This window comes from Rhipicephalus microplus, chromosome 8 (assembly GCF_043290135.1).
Source record: "Rhipicephalus microplus isolate Deutch F79 chromosome 8, USDA_Rmic, whole genome shotgun sequence".
NCBI lineage: Eukaryota > Metazoa > Arthropoda > Arachnida > Ixodida > Ixodidae > Rhipicephalus > Rhipicephalus microplus.
Window position 1 is genome coordinate 35,998,807 of NC_134707.1, and position 26,862 is coordinate 36,025,668.

General features: G+C 45.2%; 1 protein-coding gene across 1 annotated transcript in view; it reads left to right on the forward strand.

Moving 5' to 3' along the window:
• Positions 1 to 26,640, forward strand: part of LOC142768940 (uncharacterized) — a 58,629-nt gene extending 31,989 nt beyond the window's left edge. Inside the window, exons 4-8 of the mRNA XM_075871541.1 lie at positions 8,549 to 8,673; positions 13,407 to 13,462; positions 22,691 to 22,796; positions 25,278 to 25,343; positions 26,475 to 26,640. Coding sequence (XP_075727656.1) covers positions 8,549 to 8,673; positions 13,407 to 13,462; positions 22,691 to 22,796; positions 25,278 to 25,343; positions 26,475 to 26,499 — 378 coding nt within the window. The 3' untranslated portion in view covers positions 26,500 to 26,640. The remainder of the gene's footprint in view (positions 1 to 8,548; positions 8,674 to 13,406; positions 13,463 to 22,690; positions 22,797 to 25,277; positions 25,344 to 26,474) is intronic.
• Positions 26,641 to 26,862: the final 222 nt, after the last annotated feature.

Here is a 26,862-nt window from a genome sequence, read left to right on the forward strand (position 1 = left end):
GTCGTCCAGGATATTTTCACGTGCGTCCCGCGAAAAAGACGAAGGCGACAGCGCATACGCACATCTGCACGCTTTTATGCAGAACGCAACAACTATAAAGACGAGGAACTCTCTCTGGCGCGCGGTTAATAAAAAGACCGACCCACTGCTGTTTTCTCAGCGTCTTCAAGTACGACCTCTCTCTTGACGTTGCGACACTGGTGGAGGTGCTGGGGCCTGCAACCTGATGCAAGAAAGCGTTGTTCGGGACCGTACACCCTGTCCGGAGCCTCAACATCTTGTTGCGACTCCAGTATACCGATTCAGCCGGCACCTACTAGGCCTAAGTCCAGAACTCTTGACGGCATCTCCTGTTACCAACCTGGCGGCCCCTTCAACGTCTGCGAAGCTTCCTCCGGCCCAGACGACTCACCCTCACCAGGTAACTTTTGAGACTCCTCGTGTTCCCGAAGTCTTCCGTGGAGAACCGTATGAAGATGTCGAGGACTGGCTCGACCAGTTCAAGTGGACCACTGTGGTGAATCGTTGGAGCGTGCAAAAAAAACTTGGCCGTGCCTACTTCGCAATGGAAAATAGCGCTCGCACATGGTACGAGAACAGGGAGCCTACTTTCCAAACCTGGGACAATTTCCGCCAAAAGCTTCTCGAGACGTTCCTGAGTGCGGACCAATGGGATCTCGCACAACAGATGATTGAAGCCCGCATGCAAAAGCCGAACGAAAGCGTGGTCATGTTTGCTGAGGATATGGCCCGTCTATTTCGCCGCGCTGACCCTGAGATGGCCGAGGCAAGGAAAGTTCGTCACCTGATGCGGGGAGTTAAGGAACCGCTTTTTGCCGGCCTTGTACGAAATCCGCCAACAACAGTGGATCAATTCATCAAAGAGGCGACTGTCATTGAGCGGGCGCTCCGGCAACGATGCCGCCACTTTCACCGCCTGCCCGACCAAACGCCTGTTGGTGCCGCCGCTCAAAACGCTGCCGTTTTGGAAAACTCTTTACGGCAAATGATTTGACAAATCCTGCGGGAAGAGCTTCGGGCCCTCGGCCTTCCATATACCGATCCCCCAGTTGCTTCTGTTGCAGAAATCGTGCGCCAGGAACTAAGGCAAGCCTTTCCATTACTGGCGCCACCACCCGAACCACGTCCACTGACCTATGACGATGCCGTCCACCATCATCCGCCTGCCCCAGAAGAAGCACCCTTTCAGCCACAGCCCGTTACCTTGCCGTGGTGGCAGCGGGAACCTGTGCGGCGACCACCAGTACGTCGGACCAACTTGTGGCGCACTGCCGACCGTCGACCCCTTTGTTTCCACTGCGGCGAACCAGGCCACATCTCGCGCTACTGCGGTCATCAAGAAGCCCGGTTTGGAAACTTTTCTTGGCCCGCTTCCTTTTATTCTGAAGACCCTCGTGACCATGGTGCTGATCACCTGCCGACCAACCTAGCGTCTTCACCAAGTCGTCACTGGCGGTCTCCCTCACCTGCACGAGGTCAGAATTCCCCGAATCGCCAAAGGTACGCTGACGCCGTCATAAACCGCTCCCCAAGCCCGTGCCAGGGAAACTAACTCCTGCGAGCTCCGAGGGCAAGGTAGCCAATCGCCGAGACGCCAAAAAGACCCTCTACACAAAGACGACGTGACGACGGTGATGACGAAGACGATGACAACCACGAGTACTAATGCCAATGAATTTGTACGTGCCGACCTCAGCGTTATTATAGACGGACACCACGTAACAGCACTGGTTGACACTGGTGCTGACTTCTCTATTATGCGACAGGAGCTCGCCGACCCCCTTAAGAAGGTTAAGACGCCGTGGAGTGGGTCGAGCATAAGGAGTGCTGGTGGGCAGCTAATGACGCCAACCGGTAAATGCACCGCTCGGCTCGTAATCGATGATTCGAACTTCGTCGCCACTTTTGCCATTTTACCAGACTGTTGTAAAGAGTTGATTTTGGGCATGGATTTTATGCGAGAGTACGATTCTGTCATCAACATTCCAGAAAGTATCGTCACCTTTTCCGCCCATCCTTGCGTCGACGCCACAACTGAAGAACAACTGCAACGTTTACGTGTAGCCGATGATGTGATGCTCCTGCCAAGATCTTGCTGCATTGTGTCGGTGTTATGTGAACGGCCGTGCCGTAATGAGGTGATAGCGGAGCGAATAGACACGCTATTGCTTACGCAAGGTGTTTCAAAAGCGAGAGGCGTTCTGGCACTAATTGATGGGCGGGCAGAAGTGCTCATCACTAACTTCAGCAACGAGCGTCGTCACATACAGAAGGGCGCCGCGATTGCCTACTACGACGACGTGGACCAAGCCAGAGATTGCTTCGCTTTGCAACCGGACGAGGCGACCACCCCAGCCTCGACACCTTTGTCTGTCAACATTTGCTCAACTCTGTCAGCCTCGGATAAACAGCGCCTACTAGAGCTGATACACCAGTTCGAAAATTGTTTTTCGTGCACGTTGAAAGTCAAGCAAACACCACAGACCCGGCACCGAATCATCGTTGAAGGAAATACGAGACCGATCCGTCAAAACCCATATCGTGTGGCTCCGAAAGAACGTGAGGAGATCCAAAAGCAAGTTCAGAAGATGCTCCAAGAGGACGTAATACAGCCTTCCAAGAGTTCCTGGGCATCCCCCGTGGTATTGGTTAAAAAGAAAGACGGCAGCTTGCGTTTTTGTATAGATTACCACAAGTTAAACCAAGTAACGAAGAAAGACGTCTACCCACTGCCACGCATAGATGACTCTCTTGATCGGTTGTGGCATGCACGCTATTTCTCTTCGATGGACCTTCGAAGTGGCTATTGGCAAATAGAGGTAGACGAGAGAGACCATGAGAAAACTGCTTTCGTGACGCTTGACGGTCTTTATGAATTTTAAGTACTTCCAATCGGCTTGTGCTCAGCGCCAGCCACTTTTCAGCGTTTAATGGACACTGTGCTATCAGGACTGAAATGGCAGACAAGCTTGGTCTATCTAGACGACGTTGTCGTCTTTTCAGCTACATTCGAGGAACACCTAAGTCAATTATTCGCAGTTCTACAAGCTATACGTTCGGCTGGCCTGACTTAAAGCCAGATAAGTGCCATTTCGGTTTCAGCGAACTTTGATTCTTAGGCCACGTGGTCAGCCACGAAGGTGTTCGACCTGACCCGGGCAAAATCGACGCTGTCGCAAAGTTTCCCGCACCGCATGACAAAAGAGCAGTGAGACGCTTCTTAGGCCTCTGCGTTTATTACCGACGATTCATCGCCAACTTTTCGTCTATTCCGGCGCCTCTGACGCGGCTCACACGAGAGGATGTCCCCTTTCTTTGGAGCGAAAAGGAACAAACAGCATTCAACGAATTACGCCAACGCCTCCAAACACCTCCGGTTCTTGCGCACTTTGACCAGGAAGCGCCAACAGCACTTCACACCGACGCAAGCAATGTAGGCCTGGGTGCCGTACTGATACAATGGCAAGATAACTCCGAGAAAGTGATAGCCTATGCCAGCAGAGCTCTCTCTCCCACGGAAGAGAACTACTCGACTACCGAGAAAGAGTGCCTCGCCGTGGTTTGGGCGGTTCTAAAATTTCGACCGTATTTGTACGGCCGCTCATTCAAGGTCGTCAGTGGTCACCACTCGCTTTGCTGGCTCACTAACTTGAAAGACCCATCCGGCCGTTTAGCACGCTGGAGCCTTCGGCTTCAGGAGTTTGATATGACCATTATTTATAAATCAGGGCAGAAGCACACCAACGCTGACTGTCTATCGCGGTCACCCGTCGAGCCAGCCGCTATCAACGACGAGTTTATGAACGCCGCATTCTTGGGAGTCATCGACGCGGCCACTATCTCACAAGAGCAGCGCAGTGACCCTGACCGGCTTTCGCTTATCGATTTCTTAGAAGGATGACGGGAAGAGGTGCCGCCAGTTTTTGCGAGAGGAGTGCCATCTTCTTGTTTAAGGAACGACGTCCTATACGAGAAAAACTTTTCTCCCACCGGCAGCCCATACTTGCTCGTCATCCCTGCATCACTGCGAAAAGAAATTCTGGAAGCCTGCCATGACGAAGTCACCTCCGGTCATCTCGGTTACACTCGAACATTGTCCCGTCTGCAAAACAGTTACTACTGGCCGAACCTACCTGCTGCTGTGAAACATCACGTCCAAACATGTGCCGTCTGTCAAAGACGCAAAGCACCACCAGACAGGCCGGCAGGCTTATTACATTCCATTCAAGTACCAGCAAAGCCATTCGCCCAAATCGGAATGGATTTCCTGGGCCCATTCCCAACTTCTACCACAGGCAACAGATGGATCATTGTCGCCACCGATTACTTGTCTCGCTACGCAGAAACTGAGGCCATGCCGAGGGCCACAGCAGCAAAAGCGGCTCATTTTTTCATAGAAAACGTCGTCCTTCGGCACGGTTCTCCAACAGTTCTCATCACGGATAGAGGAACTGCGTTCGTGGCAGAACGTTTGGAGTCGGTTCTCAGGCTCAGTGGTACAGCTCACCAGAGAACAACGGCGTACCACCAACAAACGAACAAACAGAGTGGCTTAATAAGACCCTCGCAGACATGCTCTGCATGTATGTCAACACAGAACACAAGAACTGGGACGAAATCTTGCCTTATGTGACCTTCGCCTATAATACTGCCTGGCAGGAAACTACTGGAATGATGCCGTTTAGTTTAATACACGGGCGCGAAGTCACTACAACGTTGGACGCTATGCTGCCGCACGAGTGTGACGACATTCACGCTGACGCCGAAGAATTTGGTCAGCGCGCCGAAGATCGCCCGACAGCTAGCCCGCGTGTGTATTTGTCACCAGCAACACAAAGATGCGAAACGGTACGACCTATGACATAAATTGGTAACCTACTAACCAGGCGACAAGGTATGGGTCTGGATCCCAATACGTCGACGCGGACTTTCAGAAAAGCTATTACGACGATACTTCGGCCCATATCGAGTCACCCGACGATTGAACGACATCAACTACGAAGTTAATCCCGACGGCGATTGCAGTTCCAGTCACCGAAACTGCTCACCCGAAATCATGCATGTCATCCGGATGAAACCCTACTTGTCCAGCTAACTCTCGTCTGTCCAGTGGGTGCCGGTGCATATGTGCGTTTTTATAAGTAGAGTGCCTTGGCTGCGCATCGTAACGATGTCATTTTTGGAGGGAGGCAAATGTCACGTGCGTCCCGCGAAAAAGACGAAGGCGACAGCGCATACGCGCATCTGAACGCTCTTATGCAGAACGCAACAACGAGAAAGACGAGGAACTGTCTCTCACGCACGGTTAATAAAAAGACTGACCCGCTGTATTTTTCTCAGCGTCTTCAAGTACGACCTCTGTCTTGACGTCGCGACAATATCGTTCGTTCCTGTTCCACGGACCACAAGTTCACAATGGCATACCATCCACAAATTAATGGACCTACAGAGCGCCTGAATTGCACTATCACCGACATGTTGTTGATGTATGTTTTTCCAGACCACCGTGAATGGGACGCAACGTTACCCTACATCACCGTTGCTTACAATTCCTCCAGACATGACGCCAAAGGCTATTCCCCGTTCTACCTTCCTTATGAACGTGAACCCTCTCTGCCTCTCAATGCACTGTGTCCCGCTGGTTCAAGCTCCTCTGTCACATACGTCCGCGATGCCATAAAACGAGCCGACGCAGCACGACAGGTTGCCTGAGAACGATTCACACTTTCTCAAGCCTCTCAGAAAGATCAATACGATCGTCACCACCGTGAAGTTTCGTATGCACCAGGTTATCTCGTACAAGTGTGGACCCCCTGTCGTCACATCGGCCTCTCATCAAAGCTCTTATTTCGCTATGACGGACCATACAAAGTCCTGAGCAAGGTCACTGACCTTACCTACGAGATACCCCAGTGGTTGTAGTCATGTTTTCTGTCTGAAAAATAAAAATAATTTGATTTGGTTTGATTTGATTCGAAAAGCGAAAAAGAGTGTTTGGCCCGCACAGGACGGAAGAAGCGAGTGGAACGTCCATCTCTGACGGCCGTCAAGCCATGAATGAACGTCGCAGATAGGTCACCTAGGCAGGAGCGGTAGCAAAGTCGATATACACGCCAATGCCACTGTATCCCGCCGAAGGGCCTTTAAACAGGACACTAAATGCAGAAATTTTGAGCCTGCGATGTCACCCTTGCAAGATCGGTCAGCGGCGAGTGACTAACATGCATTGGAAGGAACAAACAACAGGTAAAGGAAAGGCAGGGATGTTAACCAGTCTAGAGTGATTGGTATGCTGCGCTACACTGGGGACAGGGATGAGGGGGTTTGAAAAATGAGGGAGAGAGAGAGAAGATCATGCACACGCGAAGTGGCTCTGCAGTCATAATAACACTATAAGTCAATAACCACCGATTCATGTCTGTTACATTCAAAAAGGTGAGAACTTCTTTCACCCCGCCGTGGTTGTCTAGAGGCTAAGGTACTCGGCTGCTGACCTGCAGGTCCCGGAATGGAATTTCGGCTGTGGCGGCTGCGTTTTCGATGGAGGCGAAAAGCTCTAATTCAGATTTTGTTATATTGAGATTTGGGTGCACCCTAAGGAGCCTCAAGAGGTTGAAATTTCCGGAGCCCTCCACTACGGCGTCTCTCATAATCATATAGTAGTTTCGGGACGTTAAAGTCCACATATCAATCGAGAACTATTTTCGTCACCTTCACTCATGACGACCTCTCTGGGCGACATTCCAGAATTGTGTCCGCTGTCATCGGTAAGAGATCTCTGTGAGCTAGCATGAGTGCAATTGATTTTTCCTGCTCATTGTAGGAAGGACAGTCGCAGAAGATGTGTTGAGTGAGTTGAATGAGTTGCAACATGTGATTTATAATGGCAGTGAGCGCAAACACTGGACCAAATACAAACGAGAGGACAAAGGCGCAGGCACTCCGTTCTTAGCTGGACTCTGAATTGGTCCCCAATAGCGGCAACATTTGAAGAACGTCGCCGTGCCTCATCATAACACTTGCAATTTCATATAAGGATGCTCTTCGGCTATGTAAAAATGCAAAGTGTATACGTGTGCAATGAAACAGTTTGTTAAACAGAGCGGTGATAAGAATGCTTAGAGGCTTTTCGCCGCCATCTTAATTTTCACTTCACGACCGAGTAAGGACCAACCTGTCCGAATATTTTTCGCCATATGGTGGGAGTACATGCTATTTCTTTCTCCTCCAACAATAAAAGTTTTCATTTGATGTTTTTTGTTTATCTAATGTACGCAATGTCTATCTATAACTATATCAAAATCTCGCCTGTAGATGTCCACATAAACTGAGTAGCTTCAAGGCGCAAGACATGTTCGTGTGTAAGTAGTGATTACAACCGCCTAAAATTTGTTCAAGCACCACACGTTCGAAGATTTGCATGCTTGAATATGTGCTTCAGTTCACAGGATTTCAGATGCCAAACCGACTCCAAACGGCAATAATTCAGTGTACGAAATCCCATAGTACCCTTCAACAATGTCACCTTTTTTGTGTCAAAGATATACAGAATAAATCATTATTTGCTTGAAAGTTATGTACAAGAGAATAATAACAGTAATTCGTCGGGTTTAACGTCCCAAAACGACGTTATGGCTGTGAGAGATGCCCTAGTGGAGGGCTTCAGAAATTTCAACCACTTGCGGTTCTTTGACGAGCACCTCAATTAGGTACACGGTGCTCGAGCATCTTGTCCTTCATCGTAAGTTCTGCCGTTGCGGCTGGATTTCGATCCCGCTATCTGCGGGTCAGCAGGCGGGCACAATGCCCACAGACCAACGCCGTTGCCTATACAGGGAGATGAAAAATATTGCTTTACTCTTCACCCTGTGTAAATAAATACTGAACGTGATAGCGCTCTATTACTGTGAGACAAATATTTTATACTTCTCCGCTTTTGCTCATAACGCACACGTATTTTGGTCCAGAACGTCTTTACTCTCCATGACGTCAAGTTTAATGGGTACTGCTGCAAAAAATTCTATTCGAGAAGTGTGAAATGCACGCAACAGGGCTTATCTTGAAAGTGAGGTAGCTCTTCTACGGTACCTTGACATGGCTCCTACCTCGTTCTTCGGTAATGTGATGTGCGTCATTGCTTGGTTTACTTAATTACAATGAATTTATAGGAAAAGTGATCATAATTTTGGGCTATCGCAGCTATCACTATATTGTGTTTTTTATTATTTTATGTGCTAGGCTTTCCTAGGCGTTTTTATTGAACCATCATTAACAAACAACAGGTCCGACGAGTGTTTTTGATGTGTATAATGAAATAAACTTTTATTTGGTTCTTTTTTCATGACGCAATGTTTGTCACAGAAAATGTATATGTAGCTGAAACTAGCCACGGAATATTGGCGCACAGAAAACAAGGCCACTGGGGTTTTCTCTCAATATTTATGCTTTTGTATGATTGTTAGGGCTTGCAGACGAAGGCAAACTTCCTGACGCAAGTTTAGTTTAATCTAAGCTGTCTTGGTTGCAGAATGATGCGCTTGTTGTTCACAGTCACTTTAACGATTACATCATTGCCATTGAGACGCTTCATAACGTGACAAAAAGCGAACCAATGCCCCCAAAGAATGATGTTGTCACCTATCTGTTTACAAAGTAAGTGAAATTCACGCATAAAAAATTAGGTAAAACGTGCATCACGAATCTAAGCACAGTCGAGAGAATGCTACAGATAACGTGAACATTATTCTGCTGCATTACTCCATGCATTTGTTGCCATTTAAACGCTGTCGTGCACTGTTTAGCATAAGCTAGCATAACTAATTTCGTACATTTGAACACAATAACTTTTTGTTCCTCCTGAAAGCACGATTTCGTATTCAGTGCTAGATTATTCTGATTCCGACAAAAGACATTGTATATGAAAATACTGAATACGCAAAATGAAGAAAGTAACGTTGGTAACGTCCCAGTTGCAAGGAAAATCACTTGAAGGCAACGTCGAGCGTTGCTTAAGAACAAGGGCTGCACTCCGCTAAAGCAACGGTAATTGTACCAGCGTAGTACAAAACCACTCTACGGCTCAGAAACAGTCGCAATGTGAAAATGAAAAGGGAGCCAACAGCTCTTCTCGACATAATCGAATTGACAGCAAAGCAAATGTTCTCTTTTGAGCCATCGTAGTCAAAGTAAGGTGGGCATGCACTGCTTGGGAACTCACCGATCATGGCACGGACCTTTGTTTCGTCATTCATTCAGTAGGTGAAGCACCGCTACTGTTAGTGTGCCACGAAGGAATTCGAAACGGATAAAAAAATCTTTGCTTTGCAGGAAGTGTGAAACCTTCAATGCGACAATGAACTCGCTTTTTATACTATAAGTGGAAAAAACTAGCCACTTTTCTCACAATCTTGTCTGTCATAAGTAAAAAAAATGCTGGTGTAATGAAACATGACTGCTGCAGCGAGGGAAGGGACCTTCGAGCTGTCTGTCGCCTAAACGCGAACTGAAGGCTGAGACCACGGCACGTACGAAGGTACCAACCATCTGCTGATCCCTGCGAACCGAAAACGTGTGTGACCTCGCCTGGCAGATCAATGTACGTAGTTTATGTGGGAGCGTTCTCACATTTGGGGCTCATGTACTTTCAGTGCAATGAGACAAGGCTGGTGCATTCACTCTCTGCTTGGTCCGCTAACGTGAGCCATCTTCGCAAGGTTTCAGTCGTACGTGAAACATAACATGTGCGTTGTGATGTTAATAACTTGAATTCATGCAGACTTTCAAGAAAATTGCAACGAGTTTATCTGAAATGCGCTCAGAGTGTTCATAGATTTGGTACTACTATAAAAATTACACTGAAGCCTGACGCACGCTCTCTACTACGGCATGAGAGACGGGAGGAAAAGAGTTTCACTATAGCTCACTGTGGCTAAAGCAATAGAAAACAATGCAGAGGGACGTTTACCTCCTGGCTTACATTAACAACCTACCTAAGTTTTTTAAAAGTCCTTGAGCCATAAACTAGTGCACAAAAACATATCTAGGTAAAATGCTGCTTAATGCGGGCCTTAAACTTGAGTTGTGTGCCCGAAATGTTCAATGCAGCCTCAAAAAGGGCCTTGTACACAAAACCTTTAGTTTTAAGCTGCAGTTAAAGGAAACTGGAAACCCATCTCACAATTTATAGACCCCCCTTACACATAGCGACCACGAGTGACCTCACTACGCTGCTTCTCTGTTCTGTGAAATAAGTGAGACCCTCGTCAATCATTTCTCACTTTTAAACTCCCTTCTTTGATCAACGCTTGCAGGTACGGAAGGGCAGTACGATTCCACACTTCATAGCCTATCCTCATGGAACATTGCGCAGAACGATTCCGTAGTAATTTGACATGGTTAAAGATGAGGTACTACGGCAATAGGAGACCACTGTCGTATCACTATGGGAGCTATCCTGAGACCACTTGCGTTGGGGGCAGTGTTGCTAGCCGTAATGTAACTACCATGCTTGTAAAGTACTGTTGTAACTTATTGGTTAGCATGGGGTAGTGGGCCGGTCATAATATTTTTGTATAAGACGTAGGGTAAGTTCAACATTTCTCTCGTTGTCGGTCAGCGAAAAATACAAGCGTTCCATGAGACATATCCTCGGTTTACATTCCTAAAGAAAATCGAAAGCTAAGCCTTTGAATAATTTTAGAACTTCATTAAATCTGATGTTACCAACATAACGCAGACACAAAAAATACGTCACACATCTCTGTGTTAGCATTGTTTTTCTGTGGTTTATTATGTCCCTCTCAGCCATCTTCCAGTTGTTGTGTAAGACATTTATTTGATTTGATGGTGGTCGGTTTCAGCCATGAAGCCAAAAATATTAAGTCTTACCTTACAACAATTGTGTACATCGACAGCAACGCAAAAACTATCCGAAGATTATAATAAAACTACGTCACCTCGTGACGTCATCGCGACCTCAATTTGACATTCCAGTTTGACCTGAAATGATGACTTTACCTCATGATATTGTCACTTGATTATTGGTCGGCTGATTTCGAAGCCACGTGAAGGGCAGAAGGTTTGCTATATTTTGGATTCCAGAGTCGCGCTGCTTATGGCGTGCCAAACGGTTGTCTTGTCTGCGATGTACTCTCATCGGTGACTGCTCGGCCATCGGGACCCCGTCCACGAACCTGTCTAACCAGCTCCGAAATATTTTACTTTTTTATCAATCTTTACTTTTCTCTCAATCCCTTTTGATTCCTTCTTATGCTACTTCCTTGTGAGCTACTGCTGAGATGTCGCACTCTGATACAGACAGTATTTCTAGGTGATGTGATTAGTAGAAATGACACATGGCCATCCGATGAACTCGTGGTGGCGGTGAGAGTCTTTCACCCAGCGAAAGACATAACAGCTGTCCTCGGGTTTCTAAGCTTGAGAAATTATTTTGGGAAATACTTTCCAGACTCCGCAACTATAGGGCTTCATTACTGCATTCGCTGATGAGACCGAGAGTGTCATTGAGGGGCCAGAAGCTTTCAAAAAATAATATTGAGAGCTCAAGGGACTTCGCATCAAGAAATACGAGGTTGTGAACCAATGCGGGACACTTCTGCCCTGGAAAGGGACAGCATGGCCATAGGATTGTGTGGGAGTACACCTTGGCCAATTCAACGAGCAGCATTACCTGGTTGCGTGTAACGCATTCTCAAAATTTCAGGAAGTTGAGTTATTGCGAAAGAGTAATGCCCGGGAAGTTCCTGATGTGTCCAGCAGCTAAGCAGACACGGTATCCGATTGGATGTTGTAGCAAACAACAGTTCACATTTCACTTGCTGCGTATTCAGACAATTCGCAACGTCCTTGGATTTGATCACACAACCTACAGTCCACAATTTGCCCGAACGACTTGTCCAGCTTGGAAGGCATGCGAATTGCTGAGCGGTTGCTACAAAGATATAGAGTGCAAAAGAAAGTTTCTGGTTGACTCTGTTCAACTACGAACCTCTCTACTTGAAGATGAATGACACACGAGCGAGCTTCTTGAGGGCCTCCGCCTGAGAACTCGAATACGGCACTTTAGTGCAGATGATCATGAAGATGTATGGAAAAGCGAGGAGGTATGCTATCAGTCTTGAAATAGGGGGACGTAGTAAGAGTTTGCGAGCAAAACGGGTATGAAATCAAAAGTCAAGTACAGCAGCCAGTCACACCGACGTTACACGCTGTGGTCATGAAAGATGGGACCATTCTCCGCAGAAACAGGCAGGGTCAACTGTCAACCAATGAACAGCACGAACCCGTCTTTACTGATGGTGGGGTTGAACAATGGGCATCTTCGAACACCAAAATAGAATCTGATCCCGGTCACCGAATCGACCATCTGCAGTTTCACAGCGTCAAATGCCTCCAGCCGCATGGTCACCACCACGCGATGACGTATAACGCCCATCAGCCAGACATACTGGAGCCCAAATAAAGCTGAACTACGACAAACATTTTCCCTAGCTAACTTCACACTGATGCAGTTGATTTCAGCGATGTATCTCAGAAAGTTGGCACGACAACGTTTCTACAATTGGTCTTAACGACATTTCTGTGAATGGTGTGCATCATGTGTGGCTAACGTGGACAGTTATGAGCTTTTAAGCTTTGTATTAAAGAAGATAATGCGTATCTTGAGCATGCAGTTGAAATCTGCCACCAGCCTTTCACAGCTGGCAACCCTGATTGACAACAAAGCGGGTGGTGGCAAGCAATAAAGATCAATAGCCATCTTGCAAATGTCGATGCGGAAACACGCTGATCGACGAGAACACAGTGTGATTTTGCGAGCAATTTATAAGACGACCGTTCCCGAGCTTGATGGCTGATTACAATGATCTAGGAGGTTTTCCTGCCTCTACATAAAGAATAGTTATCGTGGCTAAATCTACTTCATAATAATATTGCAATCATTAATTGCTGAGGTTTAACGTCTATAACCACCACATAATTATGAGAGACGCCATTGTGGAAGGCTCCGGTGATTTCGAACATCTTGGTTATTTAACGTGCACATATGTTCAAGCAGACCAGTCTCAAGCATTTTCGCCTCCATCAAAAATGCCACCACCACGTCCGGAATTCGACCCTGCGACGTGCGTTTCAGTAGCCGAGTGCCTAAGCCACAAGACTATACCATGGTGGGTCCAAAATCTATTTCAGTGACTCGTGGTATATGTATATAAAAATAGGGTGAACTTAAATAGTTGGTTTAAGCATACATTGCTTTGACTAGGTCATGTGTCGACGTAAATATTAGCGCAAAATCTTTTGCCCTAGACATAATAAAAGTACACATAAACTTTCACTGAATTCCATTATATTTTTTTTTGTTTTAGGGGGCCATTGTATGAAGGAAGATGGCAAAGCGACCTGCCTGGCGGAGAACTTGATTGTAAGATGAGTAAAAAAAATGAAATGGTCTAACTTGTGGGATGCCTGCAACCGATAAAACGTGCTTTTATCTGAAGAGCTTGCTATACAATTAGTTCTTATTATTCGTGAAAAATTTGTTGTTGACAAAAAAAAAACAGCAAACGCTTCTTACATATTCACAACACTTCATTTATCTGCTTTGAAAAGTTTACGTGAACCCTTAAATAGTTTGTTCATAATAGCAAAAGAGGCTTTTTCAGAGTTATAGTATTGTCACGGCTGAAGGCCGGACAAGAAGACAGAGGACGACGAAGTGATGAGCGTGGACAGCACCCACGGTTGCTCCGAGGAAGACGACGTCGAAGCGGCTGCTGTTCTCATTGGCCACGGTTTCACACACCTCAGATAATGTTTGCACAAGAGAATCTACAAAATATAAATGTGAACATTAGAAATGTAATTGAGACTAATGACTCGAACTGTCATGCTATATTTGAGTATGATAATATATTCCCCCAAAACGCCAAGTTACAATTTCTCAAATTTTTAAATAACATATTATTAGATTACTTGGAGCATGCAGAAACTAGAAATATAATAGCCACAGATGCTTCCGTAAATAATCAAAAGGCAGGTGTAGACATTGCCTCTGATGCGCTTGATGGGTCTTTTTCAGTGAGACTGCCTGATTTCACTCCAGTTTTTGAAGCGGAGCTCATGGCGATTATTTTAGTTCTTCGAAAACTTCCATCAAATCAAAACAATGCAGTCATAATGACGGATTCTCTTTCAGTTTGTGCAGCTCTGGCAGCTTCAGAGAACTCTCGAATTGACCATTTGCGGAAAAGCTTCTGCGCATGCGCGGTAACGGCGCAGCTGGCGCCCTCTATGGGCGCTTTGGTTTTTGTTGAAAAACACGAGCCGGGCCGGCCGTCACTCGTGCATCTCTGTGCCGTCACTGAACTAAGTCGCCTCGCTTTAGCAGCGTACAGAAATGCCAGCGCACTGTGTGACCTACGGCTGCACGAATTATTTTACTCAGAAAGGAAGCACGCATTTCTACAGGTTCCCGTCCGCGAGGCTACGTGCCGAAAAGAGAGATGCTTGGGTAGCTGCTGTGAGGAGACAGAATGCCGATGGTTCGCCGTGGGCGCCCAACAAACATTTCCGGATCTGCAGCGCGCATTTCATAACAGGTACGGTAATTTTAAGTGCTTATAACTTGGTTTGTGCAATCAAAAATCACGTTTACTGCAGGACGGCCGTCAAAGTTCAAGAACCATCCTGACTTCGTCCCCAGTGTGTTCACCTACGTGAAAAGTCGCGGCGATGCTGCTGTGCGTCGCCATAGCCGATGGTGGAAGCGATGAGCCGCGATGAGCCTGGCGAACGGTCGAAGTAGCGGAGTGTAGGTACCGCCACACGTCGTCGTTGCTCAGGCTGCAACGCGAAAAATCCTCGCTCCATCCCGTTTCCACAAACACAAACGGGATGTTTTCTTCTTCTATCATGTTGTTTCCGTAAGCAGCGCACGTTTCCGGCAAAGAAACAAAACTAAATCAATAAAACAAGCGCACGCGAGCCGCCGAACGCTGCCTAGCACATGTTAGTTCACGAATGCCTTTCCAACCAAAAGCGCGAGCGCTGCTGTTTAGACGGCAGGTGGCGCTCGCTTTTCCGCAAATGGTCAATTCTAAGCGCATTCAAAACATTAGTATCCGCGCAGTTGAGGCTCCTGAGGTTATTATGGGTTCTGGGACACTGTGGATTAATATTAAATGAACCGGCCAGCTCCTTAGCACGAGCCGCACTTGATGGGCCAGTTTTATCTATACTGCCAGATGTTAAATAAATTGACACAAAGTAGGCTGGCAACTATAGTGGCCAGCCTTTGCAGAGGATAACGAAGTACTTCTGTGGGCGCGTGCGGTGGTGTTCGTGCTTTTTGCCTTCGGTCACGAAAGTAAACGCCTTGCTTTTGTGCGTGCGTCCCTGTGCCTTTGTGACATTTTCTGGCAATAACATATCGAAAATTAGCAATCTCCACTGATACGATAGAAAAAGTAACTACATGGACAAAATATAACCACCTCATAATTCTATGGCGACCCTACTTTAGCCACTCAAGAAAGCTCGAAGTTCTATTACTAAACTTCGATGTCGTGCCCCCCCCCCCCCTAAACCTGTATCTACACAGAGCTGGTCAGACATCACCCCTCTGTGCATTCTGCGGAAAAACGGAATCACTAGAACAATATTTTTTGTATTGTCGCTGCTACGCTCTGCTTCAAAAAAGGTTACCAGTGATTCCATTTCTGAAAATAGGTGTTAGATTGGCGGTGGAAACGGCGCTAAGCTTTGGTGCCTCAGTTTTGGGACATTGCCAGAGGGATGCTTTCAATGCTGTTTGCGATTATATTCAGGCAACTAAGCGTATAACTTCGTGATCTCCAATCAAAAAATTATTATTTATTACTCTCCAGGGCAAAGTGAAGTAAACGCAGCTGAGTGGTAATCATACCACCTCAAATCTCAAAATTGCTCAACTTGACTTTTCTATTTTTTTTCTCGGTTGATCTTTCTTATGTTGTTTTCCGTACATTAGTCTTATTGTAATACGAATTCACTGCACATAGTTGAAATGATCACAGAAAAACTGCACTACACTTTCTTGTCCTATCCCCCTGAGTGCATATGAGCCATCATCCAAGGGAAACAAACAAACAAACAAACAAACTTTGTTCTTTTGACACAGACCTTGTTTTTCCTGGTCGCGCCGTCATCCTGTGTCCTGTTATTTTACCGTCGCGACATTGGCGGAGGTGCTGGACTTCTCCAACTAATGCTTGGGGTACCTCCGTGCCCTGGTACTTCGTGTCAGCCACCAAAACCTGTTCCTGCAAGGGATACTCCTGTCCACCGCTACAGTGGCCGACAGCGAAGCCTTAGTCTCGAGGCCATCCCCCTCGACCTTCTCCAGCAACACACCGTGCCCGGAGAAATGGCTACTGGAGGGCCTTCACTGCTTACTGTTGAGCAGCCTCAAATTCCCGAGATCTTTTACGGTAAGGTCTATGAAGACGTTGAGGACTGGTGAGCTCAGTATGAGCGATTCGCCAAGGCCAACCGCTGGCCCACTGAACAAAAGATATCACGCGTCTACTTTGCTTTGGCAGACATCGCCCGGCGTGATACGAGAACCACAAGTTAACCCTGTCTTCGTGGGATGAATTTCGGCAGCAAAGTCTCGGGACATTCGCAAACACCGACCACCGGGATTCTGGTCTGCAGCTCATCCAGGCACGCATACAAAAATCAAACGAGAGTGTCGCCATGTTTACGGAGATGACCCGCCTATTTGGGCAGGCTGACCCCGAGATAACTGAAGGTAAAAAACTCCGACATCTGATGAAGGGCGTGAAAAAAGAGCTGTTTGCTGGTCTCCTAGGCAAGCCGCCAACAAGCGTAGCGGAATTTATGAAATAGGCTACGACAATCGAGCGAGCCCTGCAGCAATGGCGCCGATACTATAACCAACCAAACAACACATCTACCAGCCTCTCTTCTTTGACTGCCAGCAGTGAGTGTTCTCTGCGTGAGCTCATTCGTGAGGTCGTTTGTGAGGAGATCCGAAATCTCCTTGTGACTCTGAAAGAAAATACCGTGGCTTGCATTGCAGAAGTTGTGCGGCAAGAACTCCGCCAGGCATTTTCGTTGCCGAATCGCTTTCAGACTAGCGGCCTGTAAGCTATGCACCGGCCGTCCGTCAACCCACTCCAGTGGCGTACAACTCGACACCACTGGCTTATCGCGACGTCAGCCACAGGCCTTACAACGTGCCATGGGGTGTTTGCTAATATGCTAATATATTCGAGATCACACCATCTGACAAACCAATCGGCCAAGTGCAAATAGAATTTGACAATATCTTCTCCATAAATGCTAAACACTTGCCCTCTAAATATTTGATTGGTTTATTAAAGCAACACCTGTCTCAAAAAGGTACTAATATTGTAATTGCAACGAATGCATATATGAGTGGTGAGAAGGCACGTGTGGATATTTTTTCTCTCTCAGTATTCGGGTCATTTTCATTACGCCTCCCAGATTATGCACAAATATTTAAAGCGGAATAAATGGCCGTTATACTAGCTATTTGTCAACTTTCTGCGACTCATTCGACAGCTGTGATAGTGTCTGACTCGTATTCCGCGTGTTCATTTTTATCATCGTCGTCGACATCAGCAGTACTAGAGACTTTTAAATCATTAATCCCAGCAAACATTCGTCTAGTGCGAATGATATGGGTGCCAGGCCATTGTAGTATATTTAAAAATGAGGTGCTGACACACTTCTTTAGATTGTGCCAATCATGCCTCCTACAGCTTATGTAACAGCAGCGAGGTTTAGAAAACTTTCCCTTCTTGAAGGCTCATCAAAAATTACGATACCGAATCCATATTCCTCGCACCTGCACTTCGCATGGAATAATAAATAGTGTCCCACGCGTAAATTGGAAGTCTCTACAACAAAATACGTTGACGTGTGCCACCTCTTAATTACTACTTAAACAGGTCTGGTCTGGTGCCATCCCCTCTGTGTTCAAGCTGTAACGAACCTGAACATATCGACCATTTTCTTATCACAAGTCACCGTTTTAAAAAAATTGCTTCGAAATTTTATTAAAAAAACTAGGAATATCACTTACTACTCGTAATATTTTGTCTTTTGAGGCGGCTTCATTGCACCACAGCAGCAGGTACATCTGCGGGGCTCTCGGCGAATTCCTATTTAACAAAAGAAGATTACCTTCCTGAGCCATTGATCAGCTGTCTAATTTTACTAGTCAGTCTACCATTTATTGTTTAGCGTAACACTAGAATGATTTAACCTTCAGAAGAATTTAATATTACAATTACACCTCTGATATTCAACAAATTCTATTATTTCTCTCTCCCCCCACTTTTTACATTGCACCAAATTAATTTCACAGTCAAAACAAAGTGATCCTATTCCCCTAGTCTAGAAAACCTAAAGGTATCCACTTGCATTGACCACCGGCTTCTTGGCGAATCCCCCTTATGGGGTGAGAGCCACAATAGAAAGGATCAAGCAAGCAAGCAAGATTGGGCCAATTACTTGCTGTGCTTGCAGCGGTGGTGTTATTCCCGCAAACTTCTTGAAATAATCAGCGAACTCAGCTTTGTGCGTAGGCAAAGTGTGCTCTTCTAAGTGAATGTAATTTGTTACTTCTTATCTCACAGAACTACGGCCACTAGCGTGGGTTTGCTTAGAGAGACCACTAGTCGCGTTCGCAGTCGCCTTCCGTGAGCTTGTGCGTCGCTGCACACGTATGTTTGGAGAACAAAAGTGCCGAGTGTAGCCAGACAAGTACACAGTGCTGCTCTCAGAAAATACGTAACGCTTCATTTATGGTAACACGAGAAACAATGAACCACGCTTGCTAAAAATCAAAGAGGCTTACCGATGCCATGGGCCAAAATACAAAATAAAGGGTGCTTCTAGCAAGCCTCCGTGGGCAACGGCTCACGGCAGCACGCCGCTAAGAAAAAATGACCGCAGTTTACAGAGTGGGAACACTGGTGAGCATGCGGAGCATATATGTTGAACTGCGACAAATGTGGTTTGTAATTTGCGACATGCGTGTGTGTTATGAGTGAACACGAGTGAACACGCACGCACGTATGCTGCGAAAGACGATGTTTATTGATGAGACGCTTTGGGTATTTTGAGCAAGATGGCTTTATGGTCCGTAAAGAGAAGGGTGAGTGGGTCTGGTTGCAGTGGTTGAAGGTCGAAATTCGCAAAGACGTGGTCGATGCACGTCCCGCGAACCATGGTCGGATGATGCTTGCCGTCGTACGTTGCTCGTTTCAGCGAGTGCCGCGAGTCAATGTAGTCGACCACCCAATCGTCCTTGATGACGTCGACATTGAAGTTGCCAACTATCACGAAGGGTCATCGTTGCGGTCGTTGTTTTAGGTATTCTTCCACGGCTTCGTCGACGTACTTCTCTTAGGCGGCACGCTATAGGTTGGGCGCGAGGTACATCGTCATGACGTCGACTCCGCAGACGCCAGCGACGCAGTGCTCGCCGTTGGCGCGTTGTTAAGCGCCGGGCCGCAGCGCCAGTCCCGGCCTGCGCATGCGGGCGTTAGCATACAGGTGTTGCACGTAAAACTGAAGGTCGCCCGGCGCGCGGAGGGGAGAACCGAGCGCAGCGCGCGCTGTGTTGAGAGGAGGAAGGGATGCGCAGATGGCTAGCAGAGGAGAAGGGGAGGCTGCGGACGGCGACGGCGCATGACTAGCCCCTAGTATAACATGCTCCGCATGTAAAAGTCCTTTGCGACCATGCTGCCTACTTCAAGATCAGTGACCAAGGAGTCCCATCACTCGAGGAAGAACCCAAGTCCGTTCGCGACGGCTATCGATAGGGGCGGATCAGTGTAATATGTCCACGCGCGAACACACTACTCTTCAGCCAAGTGTGCGGAAGTGTGAACAAAAAGGTAAGCGTTTGCCGATAGCCCCAGACAATGTTAGTGACCTTCGTCCGAGCAAACCTGAAACAAAGGAGCTAAAGGACAGGGGAAAATGACAACATATCTGCATGCTGCGCTGCAAATGGCATCCTTCTGCTTGGATGGTTATGAAGTTGGGCGTGTTGCTAAGACATAACTAACGACGTAGTGCGTCAAATATGTGAGACACAGGACAAGGGAAGGGACAAACGTGAGCTCTTCTTTGTTCCTTCCCTTATCCTGCGTCGCACGTATTTTACGTGCCACGCCATTAGTTCTGCTTGAAGGTGCTGCATGCGATGTGAATGGACGCCATCTGGTAGTTTTTAAAAGAAACTAGATATTCTGCAAACGCAGATCTACTGGTAGATGGTGACACCATATTGTCTTTGCGAAGCAAAAGAAACAGCCGCTTTTTGTGCATTGGAGCACTTTGTCAGCACAGCGTGAGAAGCACTATGGCCTTTAGAATTACGTATTTATGCATTTTGTAGTACAGAAACACAACACCTAGTATTTATGTATTAATGTCGCGGCAAAGATATGCGTGCTATTTGCTTTTTGACCGACAAGGTTGAAAAGTATGAATGCCGCCACAAGTGCCAGATGGCCGGGCGTTGAAGAAATGCTTAAAATTGGGCTGGGTTGCTGAGTCGTTTCAGTTCGCGTGACAGACAGACACACAGATATTCTGTGTTGAAGTATCCCAAGAAAGACTATCATCTGCAAAACACATGCTTACCCTACGCTGGCCAGGGAGAGTCACCCCACTACGCGAGAAACGTCTTGTGAAACTTGCACGCGATGCCACCTTCGTGATCTGATTTCGGGTGCGGAAGGCTAACACCATTCCCAACATGGTAGGAACATGGAGGAGAGTAGAGTAATAATCGAACGTGTGGACAGAAAATTTAGGCAAAAAAAGCCAAGGAAGATGGGCAAGACTGAATACCCTCATCCTAATGAGCATCGGTCGATTCTTTCTGGCTACATATACCGTGTCTTTGCCCATTTATTCTTGATTGCGGCTAAGATGTCCAAATAAACATTTGTTCACTGCTCGCTATGCTTTCTTCTGGTCCCTTGATGTTACCACTGCCCATATTTAAAGGTGAAACTTTTCTTTGCATACTGCAGAGACATTGTGCGTATCTATCTATCTATCTATCTATCTATCTATCTATCTATCTATCTATCTATCTATCTATCTATCTATCTATCTATCTATCTATCTATCTATCTATCTATCTATCTATCTATCTATCTATCTATCTATCTATCTATCTATCTATCTATCTATCTATCTATCTATCTATCTATCTATCCTCTGGGTGCTCTCATGGTCACGCCCTACACTTAAAGTACACCAAAAGTAATACAGGAATGTCAGATGGTTTGGCGAATACGACGCACTGGTTATGACTAAAATAATGCCATAATCTCATCGCGTATGTTGTCACTATATTTCCAAAAAACGTTACCACATACCCAAGGGCGGGTATGTGCCACTGGTATGCGAGTGTGTGCCACAGGTGATAATCCCTTTATATCTACCCTGGAACGGGGAAAACACGTTGGTAATTTTAACGCTTGAGTGTAAAAAACAAATCACAGCATATCCAGTAAGTAAATGATGACGAGTGGGGCAAAGAGTCCGTACGTCCATCCGTCCGTGTGTCTGTTCGTTCGTGCATGCGTCCGATCGCATTCGAGAATGCAGGCGGCGCACGGGTAACACCGACGAGACGCGAGCCAAATAAGGAAGCTGAGTGTAAGCGTTTTCGACGCGCCCGCCCCTCTGCTTCGTCCATGCCCCACCAACGATGCGCCACGTACGGGAACTATCCAGGAGACTTAGAGAGGCACTCGTTCTCCGTGTACTTAGTCATATATCGCGCAGCAGCCAATTGGAGAGTAGCAGTACAGCGCCATCTAGGATATCCTCACTCAACTGCTGTTTGCATGCACTTCTACGAGACAGCGGCATCTGTTATACCGTTCGGGAGATACTGCCTTCTTTTCTTTCTCGTCTCTTTTCTCGGTCGCACGCGACGCATGATGAGGTGCGACTAAGAGGAGTTTCACCCCCAAAATCTTACATAGCTAGCGTGGAACATATGAATGCAAATAATAAATGTCTGTGTCGCAGCTGGAATCGAAGCTTAGAATTCTGTGTGAATTTAGTATTCTTCGACAGAGTCATGCCAAGTTTCGAAAATACTTTAAAAACAGATTCTAATGTTTATAAGATGTCAGTTAGGGTTGCAGTACTCGCTCTCAAATTTCATATATACATTACATATGTACTCCTCGATACAGCTGGCATGTCAAGTTGACGATAATTGTAGTGAAGCGAATCCAGTTAGGTTGATTTGTGTAGCAGTGTTGAAGGTTACCATACTCGTGAGGCCCAACGCAAACACCAGCGTTTCATATCAGCTTACTGCGTCTGGTGTTGCTAATATCCATGTTGCTCTTGGCATCGTTGCGCAAGTGCAAGCAACGGATAATATAAAATATATCGTATATACGAGGCTATTTAGTGTATGTGTGTGCGTGGATTCGTTCACAACTATTGAGAGCCAGTTTATAAGGTCTCATTCATTAAAAAAATGAAAACATTCACCTTTCATCCACATGCTTCGCATAACATCGAATCCCAAGGTACGTGCGATCTGCTGAATTTTTTATGAATTTTTTCGCAGATGAAGCTACTTTTGATACGTTTTGCAGTGAAAGAAGCAGTGCTGCTGTTGTAAAATATATCTCTATGAGCAGCTATGACTATACTGTGGCAGCAACTGCCTGGATGTAAGTGAAGCATTTTTGTATTTAGATCACTTTTAGCATTGAAGTTATATCTTCGTCTGAATTAAAAGGGCAGAATTATCGGTGGTTGTTTGTTCCTTAAAGAAGTTATGTATCTACGCGAAAACAATTCCACAGAGTAGCCAGTTTTTTAGTACTTTTGCTGCGCGAAATTGTCCACGTCTTCAAGATATTTTGCACAATGAACGATCTAAAGAGAGATAGCAAAAAGAAAAAAGGCAGGGAAGTTTGTCAGACGAGCATCTGGTTTGCTATCCTGCACCAGGAATAATGGGATGAGTTATAGGAAAAGGAAGAAAATAAAAGAGCACAGCGTGATTAAACGAACAAAGAAAAAACGACTAAAAAAGAGCGCAAACTGTAAACTGGTGTTATTCGTTCTGGAATCCGCCTATACAGTTGCATATACAACTGAGGCGGAGGGAGTTAGAAAAAGAGGGCCAACATTTTAGAGTAAGTCGAAGCAATGCATGGTGACACTACGACTCCGGATAGGCAGCGCCATCTTTGGTAAAAAAGTAGAAGTCGGGGATGTATATCGCGCGTTCTCCCTTCCCGCCAATGCACTTCCACTCGCTTACGTGCCCGTGCAGAAAACATGCGCTGTGTTTAAGTCACCTCACAATGGACCGCCTGCTGTGCGGCTGGATAAAAGTTTCTGAACTGGACAAGCACTTCCGAGAAGCGAATCTAACAAAAGGAGTAAAGCTCATTAGTCAAGCTTATGATGTGGAGTAAATGGAAATATTGCTATGGGCTCACGGTGAACCGGTTCATAATGTTCCTTCAGAAACGTGGCTAAAAATTGCTAAATATTTATCCAAAAAAAAACTCTCAGCATGAGGTACAGATTATTTGAAACAATGGCTCAAGTCTAACACGTGTATGTAAAGCGATGTGTAGTTAGAAAAAAGAGTGATCATTCAAATGGTCGTGCTTTTTGTTAGGCACCGTATAGGGAAAACAACAAGCAATGAAGCTAAAGAAGGTGTGGAAGACCATATCGCGATGTTTAAGTACAATGAAAAGTTCCACATATACCATCATGGCTGCGACTGACACTGATTAACATCCCAAGGTTTACGCAGACATAAATGCCCAGTTGAGCGGCTGGGAAAGCGACTGCGATTTTATCTCCCTTGGTAGAGTGTCCTAAACGTTATTTAAAGGTTATAGGCTCGATCTTAACCTGTCGTTAGTTTATTCTGATTCACTTCAATTCGGTTGAATAGGTGGTGTAGTTCATATACCACATTCAAGCAACAAGGTAATGTCTGCAATAGACTCCTGAGCTTCATTGTCGGTTGGTTTAATTAGGTTGTACACAGGTCCTCACATGAGGTCATAAAAGGACTGAAGGGCACTTGAATGCACTCACTTCACTTCAAAGAATTTGAATGCCGTTCATAGGCGTGGTATACGCGAATTGCATGCAATTATCTGCTTTGTGTTCGATGCACTAAATTGTGAGATCATTCAGCAATATGTCTGTGGACATATCACCATGTGCTTGTAAAATCAAACGACACAGATAGGCAGATGTCTACACAGATGTCGGGGCCCTTCTAGCTCAGTATGCTACTTGCTGGGATTAATCTGATTGCTTTTCAAAAATACGGAGCAGGCAATCTCATTGCAATATTTATTGCCAAAGGCGCAACTTCAGTTGGCGTAGCACTGAGTTTGATGATGCATATAGCAAAGAGTTCTCTGTATGTCGAGTCTTTAGAAATAAATATCTGAGATGAAAATTCTTGTGAGCAAAAATGTGCAAGGTTGAAATACAAAAAAAATGATACTGAAAAGTTGAATTTCATTAAAATTGTGCCCCAATCAGGCGCACAAAGCCAATTGTTTTGTAAAAGTGTACATAGTAGTACGACTGGAGCCATTCAATAAATTAACTGGTGTATGATCATGTATTATGTAGTTGTACCGATAAAATAAAAATTCATGAAAATACCCACCACATATACCTATGCGCAACATTGTATTTCTCACATTACACCGTATATGAGAACAAAAGCATGCGGCAGCGAATTCTATAGAAAATTGAGGCTCCAAACTCTTGTTCAACTTAAGTGCAAGTGAAAAAATTTCTTGTGGTTATAATTTCCGAAGCCGCCCACTGCGGAGCCTCTCAGAATCATGTAGTGATTGCTCAATGTAACACCTCAACTACTAATATAACTTTTTAATATAGAATAATCACTACAAGCAGACGAAAAACACTCTCCGACACGGGTAGGAAGAACGACCCGAATACGATGCAGTAGCTTGAATTTTCTCAAAAATATTTTGGTTTTGATGCTATGTGAAAAAAATGCTATCTTTTTAAGGCTCCTCAGTAAACAGCTATATTATCTGATTATCACTACAAAAGATAAAATAAATAGATCTATCACGTCTCGTTTTACCTCACATTGATGTATTGATATAATACACATACCCCCGCCTTTGCAGCCTTGGCCTGAAGAAATACAAGAAATTCACCTATAAAGATTTTGTGCATATGAAGTCGACATTTTCGTAAGTATGCGTTAAACTCTTGATGCCTCAGTGCCCGGAAGTATTGACTGCAACAATTTTGAAACAGCGTTGGGTCCCTTAAAATTGTACCCCATATGTACAAGAAGAGCATTTGGGCGTTCAGTGATAACATGGATAATGTGCTCACAGTTTTCTGTGAACTGATCAAAAGAAAACAAGCAATACTAACTAGCCTAATCGCGGAACCCTTTCTCCCCATATTTCCTTGGCCGAATTGTTAGGTAAATCGAGAATAGGCTGAGTGTACGATGCGTCGTCCCCGTCCAATTAGGCTCATTTGTTTATTATTACACTAGTGAAGCATAGTTTACATGGCCTACAAAGGCTTATGAAAGTCCCCTAGTCGTAACGAGACAAAAGGCTACATAAATGCAAAATGAATAAATGTTCTGCATTGAAAATGCCGGATGCAAGCGTTAGTTTTCGTATTGCTCCGCGGAAAAAAGAAAGAATGAGCTTTTACTAGCAACAGCTGTCACTGCAACAACTGTGACAAAAAAAAACCACACCTTATGATTTTGCATTGTTTAGTTTGTCACACTTACGCATTTAATGCTAATCAATAAAATCAAAATGCATTTTCTGTAAGAAAATTACTTGAAGAACTTATTCTCGATATTGCCTTCAATTCTTGTGTGTTACATATAAATATTGGTCCCTTTTTTAAAGAATACAAGCAGTTACTGGTCGTAATTATATCAATTCCAATGTATTTAAGTATGCTGAAATGGACTCATGAGTTCATCCTTTGTTTACGTCGCTAACAAAGTATATAAATAGGCATGTACTTATTAGTAGGCAACAAGGCTAGTGGTGTTGTAATCTAGAAGTTTTTAGTAGATCCATAAAGACTTACCGGTGTCACCCAAAGGAGACAGAGCAGTGTCAGATAACTCGATATACTTAGAGGCAGCGAGAAATAGTAGTGAGAAAAAGTTAACTTTTATACCGTGACACATTGGTTGCAATGCCAAACAACTTTTATGGCAAATTATTTTGAAACTACAAGTATTATACCATAGTGTTAAAGCATACTGACTGCTACATAATATCTCTTCACGAGTAAAGCAAATTAGTTGTTATTGAAATACATACTGCATCCCATTTCAGACGCTGTGGAAAAAATGTTCGCTGAGAAGAATGACTGTGAATAGTTTCTCAAGAAAGCTTAGAATCAAATGGCCTGGGGAAGTTTAAGAATAATTTGCAAAAGGAGTAAGCAAGCGAGGTACTCAAGAAAATTTGCGAGTCAATAAAGCTTGTATTTTTACTCTTATTTTGAGATATTCCTGAAATAAAGCAGCCAGTGTCACGTGTATTATTTTTACAGTATGAAGTACTGTTATGCTATGGTTAAAAGCACGCGCAAATAGTTTATTAAAGGTGTTTAAACGTAGATGTGTCCCTGTAGGAAAAACCACTAAATTATAAATGCGTAATTATTATTTGGCTTTTACGTGAGAGTAAACACCACGTAAAACTGCAAGGAAAGGCAAAC